We start from the raw sequence: 23,610 nt of genomic DNA, 5'->3' as shown, positions 1-23,610 counted from the left end.
CTGAATCTGTCCTTTTTTCAGTAGCTTTGTATAAACAATAACCGCTAAATGCAATGTAATGTAAGGTGATCGCCTAGGCATTCTCATTGTGAAAAGTAAGTCACATGTACATGGACTGGCATTTAATGTTGTATTTGTTCCTTTCTATTTGTTTTTTGTCTGTTCATATTCTTTTTGGGGGAGTAAAGTCAGTTTAAAAATGCCATTAAATGCATAGGCCTATAGGCCAAGTTTAATGACCTTGAGGTTATCAGAGGTCATATGTCGTTTTACAAATGAAAAATGAATTCAGTGCCCAAACATTTAACAAACAAGGCCATTTGCTAACTTCATTAATCATTTTAGTACATTTCATTCCTTAGAAAGCTGAGAAACTGGGTTCAGCTGAGACGTTTACAGGCCCAAAGTTCAATGACCTCTAGAGGTCAACAGAGGTCAGGTAGAGCTCGGCATATTGCAGATTTGAATTCGGCACACCCAAATTGACAAAATAAGACTGTTTGCCGACTTTGTCTCAAAAATGCCTTTAACTCCTTAAATAAGCACTTTTTTGAATTTTGGTACCAGTCTATATTGTGTACAGGCCTATCTGAGTTCTACCTGAATACTGAGTTATGTAATGTGCATTTCCTGACAATAACCCACATGTGTGTACTAGGCTGTAATATTATTGACCTCAGAATTTGGGGTGGGAAATGGAACCGGAAATGGTAGGAACATTTAAGCTATTCTGCATAATATATGGAACAGCATGCGATGTTACTCAAACCTATGTGCTACTTGCCTTGATCTTGAGCTTAGGTTAGATTTTTGCATGGTGTCTTGTCCATGTGAGTTTCTGGGTTCTCACCTCCCACGAAACATGCTGGTAGGTAAATTGGTGTTGCCCTTAGGTGTGAATGAGTGTGCGAATGTGTTTGTGCATGGTGATAGACTGGTGTTCCATACAGGATATATTCCCACATAATATTCCTAGGGTAGATTTTGGATCTTGGCACAGATAAAGCAGTTACTGTCAATGAATGCATTGTATTATTAACACATGCTAACATTTACTTTTCTTTTTGTCTCCATCAGACCAGATGTGAATGCCTTCACTCTCAGTTTCTTCTTGGTGATGCCCGTTCAGAGAATTGCCCGCTACCCATTGCTGCTGCAGACCATACAGAAACACACTGATACCCAACATCCTGCCTACTCCCTGCTGGAACGCGCAGCTCACACCACCGTCCAGCTCAACTGGAGGATTAACGAGTACAAGCGCTTCCGTGAAGTGGGTGAGAACCTGACTTGAGTTCTGGAAACATTTACAGCATCAACACAGCTTGCTTACAGTATGTAAATATGGTTGGCCATTGGCTATTCACAGGGAAGGTTTATTATATTGCATGTGTTTCCTTTTCCATCACATGACAGCTGATAAGTACAAGAAGACAGAAAACCTGACCATGAAAGACAAGATCAATCGACTGAGTAGTCACAGCATTGCTAAGAAGACAGCCAGACTGGGCCAGTACATTAAGCATGAAACCGGTATTGTACCAAAGGTATTGCACCCTGTTTACTAAAGCTCTTGTACACCCTATAATGAAACGGCTAGGGTTTGGAGTAAATGAGTCTAACAGGCAGTCAGACATCTGCGCATACTCTAACAATTTACACATTGTCAATTGCAACAGGCAATAGCTGAGAGTTGATCAGTTTGCTGAAAAGAATTGTGCAATTTAAAAGCTGTACTGTTTATATACATTCAAGATACATTGTTAGTACTGTAAATGATCACACTGGTCTACAGCCAAAATGCTTCTGAAATGTAGTCAAACTTTACTAAATCTGAGTCGCTGAGAACGAAAATGAAACTTAAAATCGCTAATTGGCTCTATGAATAAATCTGTGATTGGGTTTGGATAGTACTTACTTTTTTTGGCAAAACAATGAATGATGCGATCTGAAGCCGGTATTGCATCATGCATGATATGCTATTCCTAGAAGTCACTGATGATGCAATCATAAGTCAACTTTCATCACTCTGCTGAACAAATTGCACTATATCAGCTCGGGGAAAAAAAAAAATCATACATTATGATGCACTCGAGATTAAGTCTTTGCTTGACAAGAGATGCTCCGTTTCATGAATACAAGAGACAAGCTGCCAAAAAGCACTGAGTACACACTGAATAAGGACTAAACCTATTCACTACTTGTACATAATTGTTTTTTGCCATTTGGTTCATAATACATTTTATTTACATAAACTTTTTGCTGGTTTTTCTCGTGTTTTACATAAAGAGAACAGGTGAAATATGTAAACCAACCATAAACACATGAGTCCTAGGTTTACAATTTATACTTAAAACATTACTATCTAGGGCGGCACGGTGGTGTAGTGGTTAGCGCTGTCGCCTCACAGCAAGAAGGTCCGGGTTCGAGCCCCGTGGCCGGCGAGGGCCTTTCTGTGTGGAGTTTGCATGTTCTCCCCGTGTCCGCATGGGTTTCCTCCGGGTGCTCCGGTTTCCCCCACAGTCCAAAGACATGCAGGTTAGGTTAACTGGTGACTCTAAATTGATCGTAGGTGTGAATGTGAGTGTGAATGGTTGTCTGTGTCTGTGTCAGCCCTGTGATGACCTGGCGACTTGTCCAGGGTGTACCCCGCCTTTCGACTGTAGTCAGCTGGGATAGGCTCCAGCTTGCCTGCGACCCTGTAGAACAGGATAAAGCGGCTAGAGATAATGAGATGAGACATTACTATCTACACAATGTACATAAGTATAAAATGTAAAATCTTAAATATCTTGGAAGCCATAGCCAGTCAGCTGTTTTAATTGTCATTTGAATTCAACACACCAAATTTCATAAAACAGCCAATTTCATCTCTGAAGCAGACAACTTCTGAAAAATTGTTGACCAGTATGGGTTTTTTAAAAAATATTAATTTTTTTTCTCTCTCTCTCATCTCGTTATCTGTAGCCACTTTATCCTGTTCTACAGGGTCGCAGGCAAGCTGGAGCCTATCCCAGCTGACTACGGGCGAAAGGCGGGGTACACCCTGGACAAGTCGCCAGGTCATCACAGGGCTGACACATAGACACAGACAACCATTCACACTCACATTCACATCTACGGTCAATTTAGAGTCACCAGTTAACCTAACCTGCATGTCTTTGGACTGTGGGGGAAACCGGAGCACCCGGAGGAAACCCATGCGGACATGGGGAGAACATGCAAACTCCGCACAGAAAGGCCCTCGCCGGCCACGGGGCTCGAACCCAGACTTTCTTGCTGTGAGGCGACAGCACTAACCACTACACCACCGTGCCACCTTATTTTTTTCTTTATTTATTTATTTATTTATTTATTATTTATTTTTAACTCTGTAGCAAAAGGATGAAGAGTTTGATGCCCTTGCAGGCTTGTTCTTTGTTTTGGAGAAGGGTATCACAGAGCTGCATGCCAACATGGCAGTCTATCTCGGCCACCTGCAGGTAAAGAATGTCAACATCCTTTTTAAAACTCCTTACTTTGACTCTTGCTCTGACTTTGTTTGCCATATCCTTACCTTAAATGTTGTAATTGTTTATATTTATTTTTCTTGAGGTGCTTGCTTCCATTGCTCGCCATTGATCTGGAAATCGTGTGCCACTGAATTTGTCCCATCTGTGTGTTCTGATCGTGCAGTGTTCTGAACTGTGAACTGTTTTTGTTCCAGAGGTTCCTTAGCTATAGGACGGAGGAAGCCGACTTGGACCTGGAGGGCGAGAAGGCCGCCCTCTTCTCCAAGGAAATTACTGTCGCACTCAAACAGTGGATATTCCCCGTTTATGTAAGTCTTCAGATTGTACATGAAACTTATGAGAAATGGGGGTCAGTGTGTCATGGCAGCTAAGCATCAGCTTTAGTTTTAATGGATTTTCTGGACTGCTAATGAACAAGCTGAAGGTGACACTGGCAAGAATTTTTAGGAATAAATCTTGAAAGGATTTGGAAATCAAATTTAAATCTGATTTCAGTTAGGTCCTTTTTTTTTTTTTTTTTTTTAAGTATTTCTAGAGCTGTAATAATCGCACACAACTGATTTGCAATATTGGCTATATACACCAATCAGCCATAACATTAAAACCACTGATAGGTGAAGTGAATAACATTTTTATATCTCATTACAATGGCACCTGTAAAGGGGTGGGAAATGTTAGGCAGAAAGTGAACAGTCAGTTGTCGAAGTTGACATGTTGGAAGCAGGAAAAATGGGCAAACATAAGGATCTGAATGACTTGTGATAGACAGCCAGGTCTGAGCATCTCCAAAACGGTAGGTCTTATGGGGCGTTCTCAGTATGCAATGGTGAATACCTACCAAAAGTGGTCCAAGGAAGGATAACCGGTGAATGGGTGCCCAAAGACTCATTGGTGTGTGGGTGGGGAGCGAAAGCTAGCCTATCTGGTCTGATCCCACAGAAGAGCTACTGTAGTACAAATTGCTGAAAAATGTAATGTTGGTTATGATAGGTGTGTGAACACACAGTGCATCGCTGCAAGACTGGTCAGAGTGCCCATGCTGACCCCTGTCCACTGCCAAAAATGCCTATATTCGGCATGTGAGCATCAGAACTGGACCATGGAGTAATGGAAGAAGGTGGCCTGATCTGATGAATCATGTTTTCTTTTACTTCATGTGGATGGCTGGGTGCATATGTACATCGCTTACCTGGAGAAGAGATTGCACTGTGGGAAGAAGGCAAGCTGGTTGAGGTGGTGTGATGCTCTGGGCAATGTTCTGCTGGGAAATGTGGGTCGTGGCATTCATGTAGATGTTACTTTGAAACACAACACCTACCTAAACATTGTTTTAGATCAAGTCCACCCCTTCATGGCAACAGTATTCCCTAATGGCAGTGGCCTCTTTCGGCAGGATAATGCAAACTGCGAAAAAAAGGTTCAAAAACGGCTGCTTGTCATCTAGAGTTTTTGCGTGGCTATTTTTCCATGTATGAGGTAAGTGGTATTCAGTAAAAATAGACGATGATAAGATTTGCTGATAGTCATATGAACATCATACTAGCAACATTACATAACTGATACCTTTCACTACAGTTTCAATGTTTAGGCTAGGGGTTCTCAACCTTTTCTGCTTTGAGGCCCACCTATTCATACTTGTAATGAGTTGGGGCCCATTAAAAAGCTCACCAATTATTTTGGCTCCTCTATTCTATTAGAATCTAATCTACTGTAAAGTGTATTTAATGGGATGCAACATCACTCTCTGTTACAGATGGGAGTCCAGGAATTAAATAAATGCAATAAAAACTGACTGTTTTTAATTGTAGGTATTGTATTTAAAACTGTATGGATGTGCCAGAAGCCAACATAAAACCATGCATGCAGGGCATTCTCAGTCAAAAGAGATTAATGATCCAAAAGTGGAGTCTGGTCCATTAACACAAGAACTTGTTGCCATGTTTGTGTACAGCAAACAAGCAACTTATTAAAATCAAGAAGTACACTCAAAAGAAGTGGATATAGAAACCACTCAATGGGATAGAGCCTTATATGCTAACAAAGAAGGATTTTTCTTGTGAAAGAGAGAAAATTTACTAGCTAAATTTGACATTAGTAGAATAAATCTTGATCCTATTATAGCTGTAACTAAATACAAAGACAATAGTTATGCATACTATTAATTTAATGTGACAGTAATTAACAGATCAATATATTTTCAGGGTTTTTTGTTTGTTTTTTAAGGTTGTGTTTATTTGTAGTCTTTTGTATTCGGAATTCTTTGTATCTGTACACGACCCCACCAGCTCTGCTGATCAACTTATCGTGCTTAAATAAAGTTATCCATTCATTCATTCATTCATTGAGTTGGAAAATTTATCCATCCGTTGAGTTCCCCGACATCTCAAGCTACCTGGTGCTGCAGACATCATTCTACGCAGATGAAAATCTGGAAGAGCATGAAGGTGTACAACTTTTTAAATGTGGCTAGGTTAAAGATCTGTGGATCAGGACACAAGATAAATCCTGTATCATTTTTGCCTGGGCAAGGAGGAGTTTCTGGGCTTTGTATGCATCTTTGCGATGGTTGCTAGGACGCTACAAGTTTTAGTATCGGGTGTAAACAAATCACAGCTGTTCAATTCTCAATCCTCCCTGCTCTTCTTTTCCAGCAGGTATCACAGATCCATATAATTTACCCACAAGTGTATTTATTTATTCAGCCTGCTACATGCACACTGTGTGCGCGCGGGGGTTAAATGCAAAGCAGGTGTCACTAATAAAGACTTCTTAATTTACCCACAAATGTATTTGTTCCACTTGGAAAGGTGTACGTCAAACCAGCTACCGGGTTTGAGACACTACGACATCCTGACCTATTTCATATTTGAATTCAAACTTGAAAAAAAATTTGTGGCCCATTAGATGGCGCGTGAGCTGCAGCTCCAAGGTTGAGAAACACTGGTTTTAGGCTATATGATGCCGACATGAAAAGGGGGATACGTTTATTAACCTTTTGTCTGTCTAAACTAAATATAAATTAAAATATGAAATCAAACTTTATATTATTGATGGCCATTATCAAAGGCGTAGTCAGCAGGATAATGGAAGGTGTTCTCAGGTGGACTATATTTTATGTTGGAGACTGCAAAGTGATGGCATGGGAGAGTGTAGCTTTATATTATTGATGGCCATTATCAAAGGCGTAGTCAGCAGGATAATGGAAGGTGTTCTCAGGTGGACTATATTTTATGTTGGAGACTGCAAAGTGATGGCATGGGAGAGTGTAGCTAAGGCTGCTGGGCCATAGAAGGTTCACGCTGCATGTTGCACGCTGCACGCTACACGTTCACGTGAAGAACCGGACCCTGGGCCATTAAACTTCATGCTTGGATGTTCACGTGTTGCGTCTGTTCTACTTTGACCGAGTAACCAACAATACGGACTCTTCGGATGACGACGATTGCCTCATTCTGCTTTTACTGAGACAGAGGAAGAGAAAAAGGAACAGAATTTGGAGCCGAGAACACTTCCTTCTGAGAGAAACCCGTGGTGAATTTCACCGAACATTCTATAATCTGCTTGACAATCCCGATGAAGAACTATTTTTCAATTATACCATTCAATTATATTTTTTCTGAAGTTTTCCCCTGAAAGCATAGAGTTATCTCCCTAGACCCGTTCTGATTGGCTGGCGCGGCGGTGACCGCATGCATTGACTGGAATTTCCGTCTTCACGCCTAGAAAAAAGTGTGCATGTTCATTTCATGCTTCACGCGTGAAGCGTGCCGCGTGCAACGTGAACGCCGTTCTATGGCCCAGAGCAAGTCATGCTACGTTTGTCCACTTTTCTTTACACGCGTGTAGCGTGCAGCGTGAACCTTCTATGGCCCAGCAGCCTAAGCAGCATCAGATGGTTAATACTAAAGCACACCTTCAGATGTCTTGTGGAGTCCATTCCTCAATGGGTCACAGCTGTTTTGGGGGCACAAGGGGAACCTATACAAGGTGGTTTTAAAGCTTTGGCTGATTGGTGTATATAATTAGCTCTGCCACACACAACAAACTTGTTCAGTTTCATTCTTTTGTGTGTGGGGTGGTGGGGTGTTTATTTATTTTTTTTTTTGGGAGATGACATTTGGAGATTATCATCCTGTGCCTGCACCAACACCATTCTTGCGTCATATGTCTGAGTCATCTTGAGCTACACTGAGGAGGATATGTTGTGCAAATGTGCAGAGTAGAAGGTTCATCACAGTAAAATTAATTTTCAGGCTACAGCCATACGGCAACGAGATTTTATTAAAAAAAAAATCGCGTCCACATGGGCAACGGATCAGTAAAATATTAGGTACATATGGCAACGCAACGCTTGCTGAAAACAATGCAATACACATGCCCTTCTTCTACCCGGCGTGAAGTACTCACAGGAACAAACACACAAGAAGAAGAAGATGGCTGCGACTACGCAAGGAAATCGTGCCTTCTGTGTGTACAAATTAGTTTTATTAGTGTGCATAGTTTTATATAACTTAATTTTCTTATTGTGTGTGAACATTTTGAAAAGCAGTCTTGTCCAATAAAAAAAAAGAAATTCAAGAAATGGTTCAGTTACTTGTTTATTTAAAAGAAAAGCTGTATACAAAAGTGAATGCAATGCAGTGGTTCATACAAAACAGCGAGAGTGCTGCTTGTTCTAGTCATGTGGTTGTGATGTCATCGTAAACAAATCCGTTCTACTCATCCAGACGACTTCGCAACGGCGCCGTTGCCAGATTTTTCCACTCTGGAACCCGTTCTCAAAAAATATCGTTTTGGGGCACCCAAAACGCCGGTGCCGTGTGGACGCCAGGCCGAAACGATAAGCAATTTTATCAGATTCACCTGAATCCTTTGCCGTGTGGACAGGGCCTCATTCCAACACTTTTAACCTATTCAGAGCCAATACTCCTCCCGTCCTGTAATTGGGATTATACACTGAGCATATGGGGGCGTGCCACCACAATGAGTTCAGTGTTGCTAAAGTTCAATCTGAGATGTATTAACTTGAAACAAGATTGCATCGCAAAATGGCCCACCGATTGGGTTTTTTCTAATTTTGCCATAAATACATTTCTTAATCTATAATGTATTGGTAACCAGAATATTATACTGTAAAACAGCCTATAAATGACATTGTAGGCCAAATAAATGTGTGCTATGCATTAATTTCAGTTTATACATCACAAGTTTACAGCTGATTTTCTCCAAAACTTGATGTCCTGTTAAGATGATGCCTTAAACATTTTTTTCACTAATTTCTCTGGATTGGCTGCACCAATTTTAATTAATGAATTGTAAAGACTATTAACTGTAAGATTTAGAATATCCAATAAAACAACTTTTTCATTTTTTGACCAACTGGACTCCTTTTGTGGTGATATGCCCCATATTAATAATTGTACCCTTGGTTCCTGCAGGAGGCTCGCTTGAAGACTCTAGTATTCAAGCCATTGTCTTCTCTACGTGAGCTGATGGCCGGGCCACGCAACCTGATCCGCAAGAGGCAGGACAAGCTGCTAGACTTTGAGATGATTGAAGAGAAGAGTAGCCTGAGCTATGATGAGCAGGCCATTGCCAACACTTACAAGACGATCAACACACTGTTGCTTAACGAGTTGCCTCAGTTCAATGCCAAAGCCTTGCAGCTACTGTGGGCTACTCTGGGTGCCTTCAGCTGCCTGCAAAAGGACCTGGCTATGGACATGGAACAGCTCGCCACTAGCTTTACTCATGAGGTTGGTAGGAGAAGGGCAATTGGGAATAACAGAACCACTTGTGTAAAGAGTTAAGGCGTAGCTTGGGGAAAAAAATTCCTGTAATCCAGTCAGTGAAAATAGATGCTCTTTGTTCTGCACTCCGCTCCAGTTAGTAGGAGCTTGGCTGGATATAGAGGTTGAATTCAAGTCTTGTATTTTACTATACTGGAATAAAAGCAAAACCTTGATTCGTTCATATTATCCGGTCACATACAGTACTGTACTTCTGAGGTGGAGCCCACCAACCAGGAAACACATCTCAATCTAGAGGCTGAATAGATCTGTTATGATTTTATTTTTCTCTTTCTTTTTCCTTTATGCAGCTCCCACATGCTTATCTGGACAGCAGTGCGTTCTGGGAGTGGGCAGAGAGCTCAGTGCTGGAGGGTGCCAGGAAGCTGGAGACACTGTGTCAGAGTGTTCAGGATGCGCTCAACGCTCCCATTGTGCAGGTCCGTCCCAGAACAGAGCCCAGTTATTTGTACATGCTGCATGGGTTACGGCACATCCACGCTGAACTTGTTATGGAGTTTGTGAGCCATAGCAGGATGATGTACTCAGTAGAGCCATTCACCTTGAATTAGCAAGCTCAAGGGTCATGTTTCAGATGAGCCTGCCCATTAAGCGAACTCCTTATCCAAGCCAGACACTGACAACAACACCTATATTGCAGCTGGTCGCAAACATCTGTCATCTATTTGCACAATTCCTTTTAACATGGAGCATATGACCAGGCTATGAGAAATAAGAAAGATAGCAAAGTATGTGTCTAAAAATAGTTGTATTCCTTAGCCTTTGCTTTTATTTTAACAAAATAAGTAAATGTGACATAGTTGTCATTATTCGTAATGGTGTGGCTGTCCTGTTTGGTAAATCCCATTACTTCACTGTCTGTGGTTACTAACGATGGGTGTGTGGTCATTTCTTCATCTGATGAGAATGTTGAACAGGCAGATTCTGATGGATGGGTTGTGTCTGATCTTTTCAGCATAGTATCAGCGCATAGTTTCTAATCAATAGCTTATGCCTGTTGCTGACATTTATACTAACATCTTCATAAACAGGCTTTGAATCATCAAAGGCCAAATGCTGTGTATGATCAGTGCCCGGTCTTATTTCATTTGGGGCATGTAGAGATGATTTTATTATTAACTTAATAGCTGACTGGTCTAGTTGCGCACTATTTTGGGTGATGGGGGTATTTAAAGACATTTTCTAATTCTGTGCCTGAGACATTCTCTTACAGCTGCACCAAACGAACAATTCAAATGTCCTGTTGTGGTGATCTCATCTCAGTATACTGTAGTTTGTGGCACTGGTTTAATTCATCCTGGCAGTAGCTTGCAAGACAATGGCTTTCACAGTGTCCTGGGTAATGATTAGAACTGTGAGTCACACTATTTATTATTATTATTACCAGACTGAAAAGGTTCTGTAGGTTGACTGTTCCACATCAGATTATGATTATTATTGTTATTATAACAACTCTCTTGTTTGGTTTGAGAAAAGAAGTTGCAGCAACACTACTATCATGCTTTCAATAATCTCATTTTGAAATGTGATTTTGCCACTTGTGCTTTTGTATGACTGGCTAAGGCCATTACTTTCCTTGCAGTGACTTCAGCAGTGCCTTGTGCATGTGAGTCAGGTTCATTATTCCTGTTAACTCAAATATGTTTAAAATTCATTATGAACACCGTGACGAGCTTACCAGGTTCGTAGCAATAAGAAATAAGGATGGGTGCGCTGCTACAGAAAATAAATCAACAGGGTGTTTTTTTTTTTTTTTTTTTTTTTTTTTTAAAATCCCCCGGTGGCTGAAAGGCCCCAAGGGGGATTATGTCGTGGGGGATTATGTCGTGGCGACATCCGTCTGTCCGTCCCGGGAAGGGTGCTCACCTTCTGAAATCAACTCCTCTCACGATTTTTGGAGGAATTTCATGAAACTTGGCAGGATTCTTTGTTGTATGTCGGTACTACACATATTGTAATTTTGTTAAATTTGGTCACGTTTTACCAGAGTTACAGCCCTTGATTTAACAAAATGATACTTTGACAATTTCATGAGTGTGTTTTTCCTTCTGAAATCAACTCCTTTCAATTTTTGGATGAATTTCTTGAAGCTTGGCAAAAGGCCTTGTTATATGACGGTAATACACATTGCGATTTTTAATTTAATTTGTGAAAATTTTACCAGAGTTTTGACCCTTGATTAAATAACTGACAATTTCATGAGGGTGTATGTTTTTCTGAAATGAACTCTTCTCTCAATTTGTGGAAGAATTTCACCATGTGCATATTGAAATTTCGTTTAATTTGGGCAAATATTTATCTATTTATTTATTTATTTATTTTTTACCAGAGTTATGCCCTTGATTATTAACAAACGTACTTTTGGCAATTTCATCAAGGTGTGCTTGCTTACTGAAATCAATTTCCCTCACAGTTTTTATTATCCCCCGCTGGCCAAAAGGCCCAAAGAGGGATTGTGATGTATGTCCGTCCCTCCCTCCCTCCCTCTCTCCCTCCCTCCCAGCAAGGGTGCTCACCTTCTGAAATCAACTCAATTTTTGGAGGAATTTCACAAAACTTGATAGGATTTTGTTATATGTCGGTAATATATGCAATTTTGTTCAATTCAGTTGCATTTTACCAGAGTTACGGCATAGTTGGCAGCGGGGGATATTGTGCTCTCAGAGCACTCTTTCCATTGGCGTGCACATTTTCCAACAGCAGCACGTCATATAGTTTTATTCCTCTTATAACACTGCAATTTGCCAATGAGTACAATTTATTAATGAGAGGCGCATACTTTTGAATGTGAATTCATAATTACAGTTAATGTTTTGGAATGTCTATGAGACAAATTTGTTCCTATTTATCACTTGCATTGTAGCAGCTATAAAAAGTCGTTCCATTGCCAGTCTCCTCCCCCACCCCCCACTTGATTTTGATTAGACAGAAAAAGGCATAGCTTGTCATGTTACAGAGAAACCAGACAGTGCGAAGACTTTCTTGTGATGGAAAACTAACTTACTGTTACAAAGTGCTGGCAATGGAGACTCCAGTAGAGAAATTGCATAAATGTCGTCTTAGAGTTTCCCCATGTCAGTGACTAGACACATTAAAAACATGCTGTCATTTATTTTTATTAATTTATTATTAAACTTGTATATAGACGATGTGCTATGGTATAGTAGTATTATAATAACCTGTGTATTTCTTTTGCTTTGATAAAATCTACTGTCCTTTTTGTGTATGTAATCCGTCAGCCTGCTATTGCAGTATCTGAGAAGCGTCTGAAAGACTTGATAGGCAGACATGGCACAAAAAAGCTCTACCAGCTGACCGGGCCTGTGGTGGCTACGCGTGACCTCGACCTCACCCTGAACACAGGCGAGCTGGTGGCTGTGATCAGTGAAATGGACACGCGAGGGGATCGACGCCGCTGGCTGGTGGATGCAGGAGGTATTATCATTAAAAACGACACTAATAGCAAGATTGCAAGAAAGGCTGATCTAATAATATCTGTGAAGACAAGCTATCGTAACGTGTGCAAGGTGACGAGACGTAGAGACAAAGGAATAGAACATAAATTGATTGTTTTAAGCACTCTAGGGTTCCCTGTTGGTCCTTTTATTCTATGTTTATGTGCATTCCTAGAACATGTGCTGTTTCAATTTCAAACTTCCTGCCAGACAAGAGTTGTTGAACCTGGCGTGTCTTGGTTATTATTATAGCTCCTTTACAGTTAGACAAAACCTAGCAGCATACAATGGCAAATAAATAAGGAGAAATCTTGCAACATAAACCGAAATGTTTGTATGAAAGAACTTCTTAATTGGCCACTCAAAGATCCTCATGAGACTCTAAATGAGCCTTTTATGAAAGGCTAGACACATTGAGGGGGAAAATGGTTAATGCTATAGATAAAATACATTGACGGTGCTAGTATTAAGGTATAATATACTGTATGTAGACAGTTTCTAATAAAATTAAAAGCCGCATTAATTTTCTTAGATGCCCATTTGTTACTTTTTAGAATAGGTTTTCTGATGTCATTTCATTGATTTGAAGCTCTCTCTCTCTAAATGTTATAAAATGGTTCACTGTTACTGGAAATGTAGCATTCAGAATACTGATGTAACGGTGCTGGTACATTTCACGGTTTATATCACTTCACATATCTGTCAATTCTCACATACAATTCCAGTTCTAGCAATAGAAACTGTCTCTCCACTTCCTACAAGCTGTCAGTCTGTACATTGCTTGGCAATGCGCAATTATCTATCCAGCTATATCTTCTTTTTTTCATCAAACTGAAGTGTCATTTGCTTGATATTTAATTTCTTGTTAATAGAATGTGATATAAAAACAATGCAGAATATGTGCCTACAGCCAAATCACAGCTGTGCTCATCTTCAGTACAACAGCACTCTTGCTCATGTGATATTGCTGGGTTTCAATCACGTGACTTTTCTTCGCGGTTTTACCAGAAGTGATATAGCTGGTGGTCTAAACAGCTGCCGTAGTGCAAACAACTAGCAATAACATATCAGAGTATCCTCGTAATCTAGAAGCCGCTGCTCGCTTTAGATATATTCAGGAGATTGCTATGTGCGATGGAATCGACCCCTACAGTCTGGGAAAGAAGGATTTGTCATACGATCTCGAAAACTACCCTTCAGTCGAGTTCTCTGACATCTCGAACTGTCTGGTGTTGCAGACATCCTTCTACACTGCAAAACAGATGAAAGCATGGAAGAGTATGGAGGCTTACAGCTTTTTTATGTGGCTGGGTAAAGGACCTCGGGATCAAGTCACTGCCGAATGAATCCTGTATTGTTTTTGCCCGTTTTTTTTTTTTTTTAAAAGCTTCTCATTTGCATCTTTACAATGAAGCGCTGCAAGTTGAAGTGTAAACAAACAACAGTTCGCTTGATTCTCACTTGTGTTGGCTCTTATCTCTCAGGTAAATCATTCATAAAGATCATCAGAAACCCCTTTAAAGACCTGGATCTTAGTTAAACAAGACAGAGAAGTGATCATGGTGCATTGTAAAGCCCCGTCTACATGATCATACATTTGTCCATGGACATCGTCATACAAATGTATGATGTTCATGGACAAATGTATAATCGTGTGGACGGTTTTCCCAACAAACTTGAACAACGTCATACTTGTATGATGTTCAAATTTTTAGAATCGTGTTTCTACTTTCCAACAAATGTTCAACATCTTACAACATTTTGGGTCATCCACCAATCAGATTGTTAATTCGGGTCATGTGATCTACACTGCCTGTCATGTGACTTACAAAATGTATGATCGTGTGGACAGAAATCCACAACATGATCATACAAACTTGAACATCATACATTTGTATGATAATGTTTTGGACAAATGTATGATCGTGTAGATGGGGCTTAACTGTATGGCTGGGTAAGAATTTTGTCGCGACCTTCATGCATATGGACTTTGTGAGGAGTAAACAAAGAAACAGCTGGGGACTTTAGCGCTTCGTGACGAAAGAAATGTACCATAAAGTAACACCACATGGCAAGAAAAGTACTTGGAAAACATAAGGCCATAGCTGAGAGGGAGATACAAACCTTTCACGAAGTGATCACTGCAAACTCGAGCATGCTTCGACTCGGCTCCCTTCGATTTCAGTGAGAGGTTCAAAAGCCACCTTTCTCGACGTCGTCTTTTTATGAAATCCTGTTTTCGTTCACCCTTTTTTATTTATTTATTTCAACATTTTTTATTGAGGGTTACATTAAATATCCATAGATAACATACACATGGCCTTTTTTATTAGTTCACGGGGAACCCTGAAGAAACTTATCAGTTTCACGATTTGATCAATTCGAACAACCTAAAACAACGCAAGCGTGAGGCATTTTTCATGCAAGTAATGCATCTTCTCCATACAAACGCTTTGTCAACTGAGCTTTGGTAGCCCACCAGCTAAAGTTTTGAATAACTGAGGCAGATGTGATGTCACATGAAACCCAGCAATTGCTTAATTATAAAATGGATAGTTTGATTCTAAAATCCGATTGTCTGAACTGCCGTTGAAGTGGTTGTAAAAATCCTCAATACACATACACCTGTGAGCGCGTCACAATAATTGATTTTCTATATTAACACGCCAGGTTTTAAACCAATAACCACTCTTGCGGGGCGGCATGGTGGTGCAGTGGTTACCACTGTCTCCTCACAGCATGAAGGTTCTGGGTTCAAAGCCCAGTAGCTGATGGGGGCGTCTGTGTGGGTTTCCTCCGGTTTCCCCCACAGTCATGCAGTTAGGTTAACTGGGTACTCTAACTTGCCCATACAGTAGATGTGAAAGTATGTGTGAATGAATGGTTGGTTGTCTAGGAAGCTGTGACAGGCCTAGCCTAGCCAGCGGTGGATAAAGTATGCTCTCGATAGATGCAGACAGCCTTTGGCCTACGGGGCATCAGTATTAAATGAACTAAACCATTGTTGCACTTCAGTCATTGTGCTATCCAAAGAATACCTTAATATTTGCCTGTTATGTTAATCAGAGCTTACTCTTAACAAACTACAGTCCGTGATGGAACAATTGTTTATTGTGAATATTATTAATAATAAGTGTAAGTTGTTTTTGGTGCCTTTTCATGTGCCTCAGAACACCATTACCTGGGATTTTAAAACTGCAAGACACACCCTGTCCTGACTTATTGCTTTATTAATAGGGTGTTTACTACTTTTATATATTCTCAAAGGATTATTTCTGTGCTGTGGTTGTTTTATTTGTGGATCCTAAAGTACAGTTGTCTGTTTTACGCTAATCCATTTTGTTGGCATAGCTGCGACAGGTATCTGGTCATTTAGCACAAAAGTCTTTTCGCACAAGTTATAAGAACACCAATCCATCCATCCATCCATTATCTGTAGCCGCTTATCCTGTGCAGGGTCATGGGCAAGCTGGATCCTATCCCAGCTGATTACGGGCGAAAGGCGGGGTACACCCTGGACAAGTTGCCAGGTCATCACAGGGCTGACACATAGACACAAACAACCATTCACATTCACACCTACGGTCAATTTAGAGCCACCAGTCAACCTAACCTGCATGTCTTTGGACTGTGGGGGAAACCGGAGCACCCGGAGGAAACCCGCGCGGACACGGGGAGAACATGCAAACTCCACACAGAAAGGTCCTCGTCAGCCACTGGGCTTGAACCCAGGACCTTCTTGCTGTGAGGCGAGAGTGCTAACCACTACACCACCGTGCCGCCCATTATAAGAACATTTAATCTTTATTTTAAATACATACTGATCATGTTTAAATAAGTTTTATGGAAGTTGTGATTGTATTTTGCCATGTTTGATGTAGCCTGCATGTTAGCCATAGGATGGCCATTTCCATGACACCAAAAAGGAGGACACTTTTTTTTTTTTTTTCAAAATTCAATGAAGCAAAGACAAAAACGGAAAATAATCCCTAACACATAATGAGACTCTGGCACACTTACCATGAATGAGGTTTGTTTTGTCATCTTTAGATGATTAAGCTTCATGGAAAAATAATAAAAATGAAGAGGCACCTACACTCTGAGTCGCCTTTGTGCTCGTCTGTGCAGCACGTCATTCAATTGTGCCTTTACTTTTTCTGCTTACATCCACATTGCAACGACAACGTACAGCAAGTTATCCTTTCTGCTTTTTGCGATAAATTGATGATCTTTGCAGAACTGGGTCTGTAGCTGGCCAAACTGTCTCTGACCTGGCGTGACATGACCTCAAGCCACATGGCCCATTTGGTTACATTCGGCTATTGACCAATCAAATTTCCAATATTTGACACCATCTAAAGATTTGTAAAATCAAAAGTCTTTATTGAGTGAGTGTATATTTGGGCAAAACCTATGTATTAATACCATTTACTACTTTGAATTGACCTGAACAAAAAATATTCATTTTATACCATTAGAGGAAGTATAAAATTGAGATCTCAAAAGGAGGACAAACGAGTGTCCGGTTCAAAACTGCACCAGTAGACGGATGTGTTATTTCAAAACTGGACAGATGGTCACCTTGGTAGTCACCAATCCTCCCTCCAAACAATTTAACAACACAAGACATTTGTTAAGCTTAAAAATCATCTCCATCGATCCCATTGTTCCCTCCGCCAAAGAGGTTATGTTTTCGGTAGCGTTGGTTTGTTGGTTGCTTTCTCTGTTAGCAACATTACGGAAAAAGTTATGAACGGATTGCTCTGAAATTTTTTCCAGAGATGTGACTGGGCACAAGTAACAATCCATTAAATTTTGGCGGTGATTGGGATCACCTTCTGGATCCCAGGTTTTTTTAAAGGATTCTTGGCGGAGGTCTGCGCTCTCCGAGTGCTTTTCTAGTTTTAGATAGGACTTTGGATTTGTGCTAAATGGCTTGTGCAAAAAGACTTTTTTGTGCTAAATGACCGTAAACTGCTGTGGCACTGACACTGCGTTTATGAGTGAGGTGTTTCGAGCATCAGTGGGGACATCTACTGTTCAGTTGCTGCCGCTGCACTAGCTTACATGTGTACCCCCCCCCCCCCCCCCCCAAAAAAAAAAAAAAAAACATTCAAGTATACATTTAAAAAAAAAAAAGTGTTTTTTTTTTTTTTTTTTTTCTCTCTTCAGGTCCCAAGGGTTATGTTCCAGCATCCAAGCTGACTCACTACAACCACATTGCCATGGCACAGCCGCCTCCTTCCCCATTCCTCGATGCCACATCCAGTGGTCCAGGAACAAGGAGACACTCGTACACACCGGGAATTCAGCCCACCATCACCATGACTACGCCCTGCTTCCAGGTGAACAACACGGACACTGCTGTGAGCATTAAGTGACAGGTTATGAATGCTGGCTCGTTACTCAGTCTGATTTGTGTGTCAGAGAGATGGAGAGCTGCAGAGATTGATGGCAATCCTGCTCCGCCTCAAGAACATCAATCACGAAGACACACACTTGGACAAATCCAAAAGAGTATGCCCACATTTAAGGAAGGTTAACTGTCGGTGTGAGCTTTGTGTAGCAGTAGAATATTAGCACAATAAAATCACGAGCACAGAAATGAGCAGCATTGTCTGGCCAGCCATATTGGATTTTAATTCTCCATGGTTACGTACTCGCACTGAATTATTCATTCATGTGCTTTGGCTGTCAAACTGCATATTATTTTGCCAGCTTGTACTGAGACATCTGAAGCCAAGATGACTTGCTGTCTAGCTGGGTGGGTGTAGGTGCGAGTATGAGATTTATAGCAGCTGTGACAATAAGTGTGGCTGATTTTTAGTTTATTGTTTCCCTCCTTCCTCTTGCCCCCAGCAGAGTCATTAATCATTGGATCATTAAACACAATCAAGCAATCGCCAATTTCAGAGATGTGTTGGATCTTTCACCTTTGTCAGCTTGGGTGGGAGAGGTTGTTAATTTGCCAGCAAGATCTCCATTTAAAAAACCGTTTGGTGGGGCGGTTCAGTGATGCAGCGGGTCGTGTTGGTGTGATTTCTGAAGAAGCTGATCATGAGTTTGCCAAGCATCTTTCTACCCTCATCTGTGTTGATTTCCTTTGGGTGCTATGGGTTGCTCCTCTAGTTTATATATTCTGTGTGATGGATTGACATCCCTTTCAGGGAGTACTTTTGTGCCTTGTTTCCAGAATAGACTTTAGATCTGTCATGGGCCTGAACTGAATAAATGGTTACAGACAGTAAATAAATAAATGCATTTATTAATTTTCTTAGATGTTTTATTTGGGGCTGCACAGTCACCTCACAGCAAGATGGTTCTGGGTTTGAACTTCATGGCTGATTGGGGCCTTTCTATGTCTACTTTGAATATTCTCCCTGTGTCTGCATGGGTTTCCTCTGGGTCCTCCAGTTTCCTCCCACAGACCAGACATGCAGATTAGTCAACTGGCAACTCCGAATTGCCCATAGATGTCTGTTAACACTGTGATAGATCAGCGATCTGCCCAGGGTGTACCCCGACTCTCCACCAAACTCAGCTGGGATTGGCTCCAACTTCCCCCATGACTCTGATGGATAAGTGGTACAGAGGATGGATGGCTGTTTCGTTTGTAGAAGACATTACTTATATTGGCCGCATGGGGGCATACTTGAGCTTCTTTTTATGATTTGAGTCTCGCACTAGTAAATGAGTGCATGTTAATATCATTATAATGTATATTCTGGAGTATAATAGCAGAATAGACCAAGTCGGCACAGCAACAGTGAAACACTCTGGTGTATTTTGCTCAAGTATTCACCATTTTCTTCTTTATTTTAATTACAAAAGGAAATAAAAACCTGACAGGATGTTATAGGAAAATATTCAAGGGCAGGGTGGTGTGATGTACAGTACCAGTTCATTCAGAGTAATGAGTGTGTCCAAACTTTTGACTGGCACATTGTTCGCCCCCCCAAATCCCAAAAACGTTTTATTTCTCTTATAGAAGTTTGCAAATGCTAACTTTTTTTTTTTTTTTTTAAATTAAAAAACACCGTTTTTGTTTGTTTGCATTTAATGTTATGGAAGTCCTGTTTTCGCTTAATATTATAACGGCTATAAACAGCTGTTTCCTCGTGAGCCCCCCCCGAAGCTAATGAGAACATCACAAGCTGCATTTTGTTATCAAGGATGTGCTGAAGTCCTGAAGACTTTCCTGTGTCAAAAAAAAAAAAATCCAGCTTTACCTCTGATTTGTTACAAAGACCCGGACACTGGAGAATCCAGTGCTGAATAAAAATCTCGCAGAAAGCTACACCTTATCAATGATTAGTTTGTGGTGCATCCACTATACATGTGTTAATTGTTGGCATAAAAATAACGTATCAAAACGTTCCCATTATTATAACCCTCTGCTGCTGCAGTGAATGTTTTGAATGTTGTAGCCTGTATTAAAAGAAGCAGAATATGAACTAATGGTGCACTGCAAATAGATTTTCCAACTGCTGTGTACAGCTATTACTAAAGGTATCATTAATGTGCTTATCCTCTATAAATAGTTGCTGTGAATTATGTAGATTGGATTGCATCCCAGTTTGCTCTACAGTGAAGCAGACATGAACGTCAACTACTCTGATGCATTACAAGCTCCCCCTTGTTTTTGTTTCTCCAGGTGTTCGCGGGGTATGACTTCACAGCACGGAGCAGTCATGAGTTGTCTCTGCGGGCTGGGGAACCGGTGCGTGTACTGGAGTCGCACGATAAGCGGGGCAATGCCGAGTGGAGTCTGGTGGAGGTGCGAGGTCAAAAAGGCTATGTCCCCTCAAACTACCTCACCATTCTGCCTTCAGTGGTGGCATCACCCACCCTGCCCTACCAATAGAATCTACCCACCACAGTATATCTGCATGTGCACTCCAAACACACCCACACACACACTGGTCACCCTGTGCACACACTTTTACTGAAGGGCTCTCCATGTGCAAGTGGGCAGGTGATGATTCTGCTGTCCAGTCTGCGAATTGGAGTGGTGCTCGGGCCTCATCAGGAGTCTCGTCTGCAGATCGGCTCTGTTTAAATCTGCTGCAGAGCGAGCTGTTTGTCACAGCCACGCTACCAGGTGGAGATGAGCTGTGTGGCACTGATGGAGTGTGTACTGTGTGGGCCTAACAGACTCTTCAGCAGAATTATTTCTCTCTGCAAATCGCTCTCTGACTGAGCACCGTGGAGGGCGTAGCATGACGGAGTGAGAAGATGAAGGGTGATGGACGGGTTCTGTGCCTCGAGCCCTACTCTGCAATATCTGTCTCTGACTCTCGGAGGAACTTAGGAACCTTGAGCTTTGGTGTTGAATGTGGATCTGAAGGCAGGAGCATAAACCTGACTACCATGCAGAAGGGGATGTAATCTCTATTTGATGACTGGATGAGATTGAGCTTTATTTATTTATTTTTTTTAAACACCGTGACAGTGTTGTTAGCGTCACATTACCAGGCTCACTACTGATGGTTTTTATTTGAACAGAATGTAAAATAATTCCTGAGTGAAATAAATAGAAGGTACTGGGATGGTTTTGTAATTGGGACACTGGTATATGGAAGTGTGTAGTTTTAAAACTGGAATTATGTGTACATGTCAACCTATACGGAATATACGGATTCTTTAAAAAAAAAAACTTCAATATTTATTTAGAGCTATAATCAATTCTCACGATGATAAGAGCGCATAACATTTACAAACGTACTGTACACCACAGAAAGCACAAACAGCCAGTAAAGAGTCTTATGAAATCGTGCGTTATCTTGTGGTAGCGAGACTTCGTTCCACTTTTGATCATGTGCACACCACATTGCGAGAATCCCGCCAACCGGGAAGTAACATTTTGTTTGAAACGCGCATTTCCACCTGAGCGACTTTCACTAGCGACTGAAAAGATTCTGAATGGGCACTCCGTCAAGATCAACACAGACACTTGCTGTGACATGCAGCCTAGTGAGGTATTAGTGCAGAGTGCTAAAAAAAGCTGTCATGGAGTACAATTCAGAACATTAGAGTGACACTTTGTGTTTTTGTCAAACATTGGAGCTTTGTATTCATTCTGAAGGTTTATTGTTATTAATATTGAATAAAAAGTAACTTGGCTATATCATTGTTAATTATCATTCAAATTTTAGGTAAATTATTTTAATTTGCGGGTGGCATGGTGGTGTAATAGTTAGCGCTGTCGCCTCACAGCAAGAAGGTCCAGGTTCGAGACCTGTGGCTGGCGAGGGCCTTTCTGTGCGAAGTTTGCATGTTCTCCCCGTGTCCGCGTGGGTTTCCTCCGGGTGCTCCAGTTTCCCCCACAGTCCAAAGACATGCAGGTTAGGTTAACTGGTGACTCTAAATTGACCGTAGGTGTGAATGGTTGTCTGTGTCTGTGTCAGCCCTGTGATGACCTGGCGACTTGTCCAGGGTGTACCCCGCCTTTCGCCCGTAGTCAGCTGGGATAGGCTCCAGCTTGCCTGCAACCCTGTAGAACAGGATAAAGCGGCTACAGATAATGAGATTTTAATTTGCATCTTATACGGATTTTATAAGGGAAATACGTATTTTGGAGGTTGGTTATACAGGTTTGATTGACCAAAGGTTGACATGTATGATTATGAATTGTGAAATATTTACTTCATTTTCACACTGGATTAGCACTGCATTGTAATTGGGTTTTTTTTTTGTCCCCCCCCCACTGCGTTACACTGACTTACCTACTGAGCATTTTGTGTATCTGTTGCATCGAATGCAGAGAGAACACCCAGCCTGCTGCAGTGTCTGCCCATCTGCAGCTACTCTAGCACTCCACTAGGGGCAGCACAGTTCCATTCTCACAGCCTCTCTCTTCACTGGAATTAGCTGATTCTGTCTACTGGTTTACTCAGAAGTAATCACAGACTCTCTCTGGTGTCCGGTGTTGTGTGGAATTGCTTTGTGGCCAAACTCAAAGAACTGTAGCTTCTGGTTTAAGCATTACCTCAGTTAATATTGAGCTTTAAACCAAGTGGTAAAATAATCTTTGGACTCCTTTTGAGAAGCAATATGTCTTGTTCAATGGTACAGTTTTACTCTGATCCTGGAATCTGTTTTAATTTATTTTACCTTAAGTTTAAGGACAAGAATATCAGATTGCTTATAACTTATTAAATTGTCCAATTGCTCAGAAGAGTTTTTCTTCATTTTATTTATTTTTTCTTCCTCCTGTCACATGATAGTCATGTAAATGACTTATTAATGACCTCTCGGTAACCTGCTGATATCTGGAGATTTACATGCACGACCTGGAGTCTGTTGGTCTGATTTAGTGATTTTATTTTTGAAAGCAGAAACCAGGGTTCGATGCTGCATTTAGCCAAACGCAGCCATTCCTATGAGAGCGTGTGAATGTCACTGCACCACCAGTGATGGCTGTATTTGTGTCAGTCAGTCACTATCTCCTCCTCCTTCAGCCACAGTTGCTTGTCGGCAATGATTTGATGCATTGACTCCCCCCTCACTGTGGCACAACACACTATAAATAAATTTTTCTATTCAGTGGGCTAAAAATAGCTGCTTGTCGGTAGGATCCCTCTGCCCTGCTGTACTCCCTCTGTGACGCTGTTATTGCGTCTGTTTTCTCTCCCGTAACACTTTTTTTTTTTTTTTTTTGTACCTCCCCCTTCCTTTTTAACTCCTCTCAAAGCCAGGGTCACATGCTATGGCTTCCTTACGTCTTCTCGTGTGTGCGTGTAGTGTTAAGTACCATGTGCAGAGGAAATAAGCAGCGAATAAGAGTTTAATAGGAATATAGAAGACCTAGTGCTAGATTGGATTTTTTCCATT

General features: G+C 41.1%; 1 protein-coding gene across 4 annotated transcripts in view; it reads left to right on the top strand.

Moving 5' to 3' along the window:
• arhgef37 (Rho guanine nucleotide exchange factor (GEF) 37) overlaps window positions 1–22,954 on the top strand; it is a 53,796-nt gene extending 30,842 nt beyond the window's left edge. For all 4 annotated transcript variants that reach the window (XM_060928047.1, XM_060928043.1, XM_060928044.1 and 1 more), the window contains 9 exons: window positions 1,078–1,277; window positions 1,417–1,547; window positions 3,378–3,482; window positions 3,707–3,820; window positions 8,951–9,268; window positions 9,613–9,741; window positions 12,562–12,757; window positions 17,950–18,122; window positions 20,432–22,954. In XM_060928047.1, coding sequence (XP_060784030.1) covers window positions 1,078–1,277; window positions 1,417–1,547; window positions 3,378–3,482; window positions 3,707–3,820; window positions 8,951–9,268; window positions 9,613–9,741; window positions 12,562–12,757; window positions 17,950–18,122; window positions 20,432–20,641 — 1,576 coding nt within the window. In that variant the 3' untranslated portion in view covers window positions 20,642–22,954. The remainder of the gene's footprint in view (window positions 1–1,077; window positions 1,278–1,416; window positions 1,548–3,377; window positions 3,483–3,706; window positions 3,821–8,950; window positions 9,269–9,612; window positions 9,742–12,561; window positions 12,758–17,949; window positions 18,123–20,431) is intronic.
• The last annotated feature ends 656 nt before the right edge of the window (window positions 22,955–23,610 follow it).

Source organism: Neoarius graeffei, chromosome 8 (genome assembly GCF_027579695.1).
Source record: "Neoarius graeffei isolate fNeoGra1 chromosome 8, fNeoGra1.pri, whole genome shotgun sequence".
Lineage (NCBI taxonomy): Eukaryota > Metazoa > Chordata > Actinopteri > Siluriformes > Ariidae > Neoarius > Neoarius graeffei.
The sequence above is the reverse complement of the archived record's forward strand: the minus strand, read 5'-3'. Positions and strand labels throughout refer to the sequence as shown.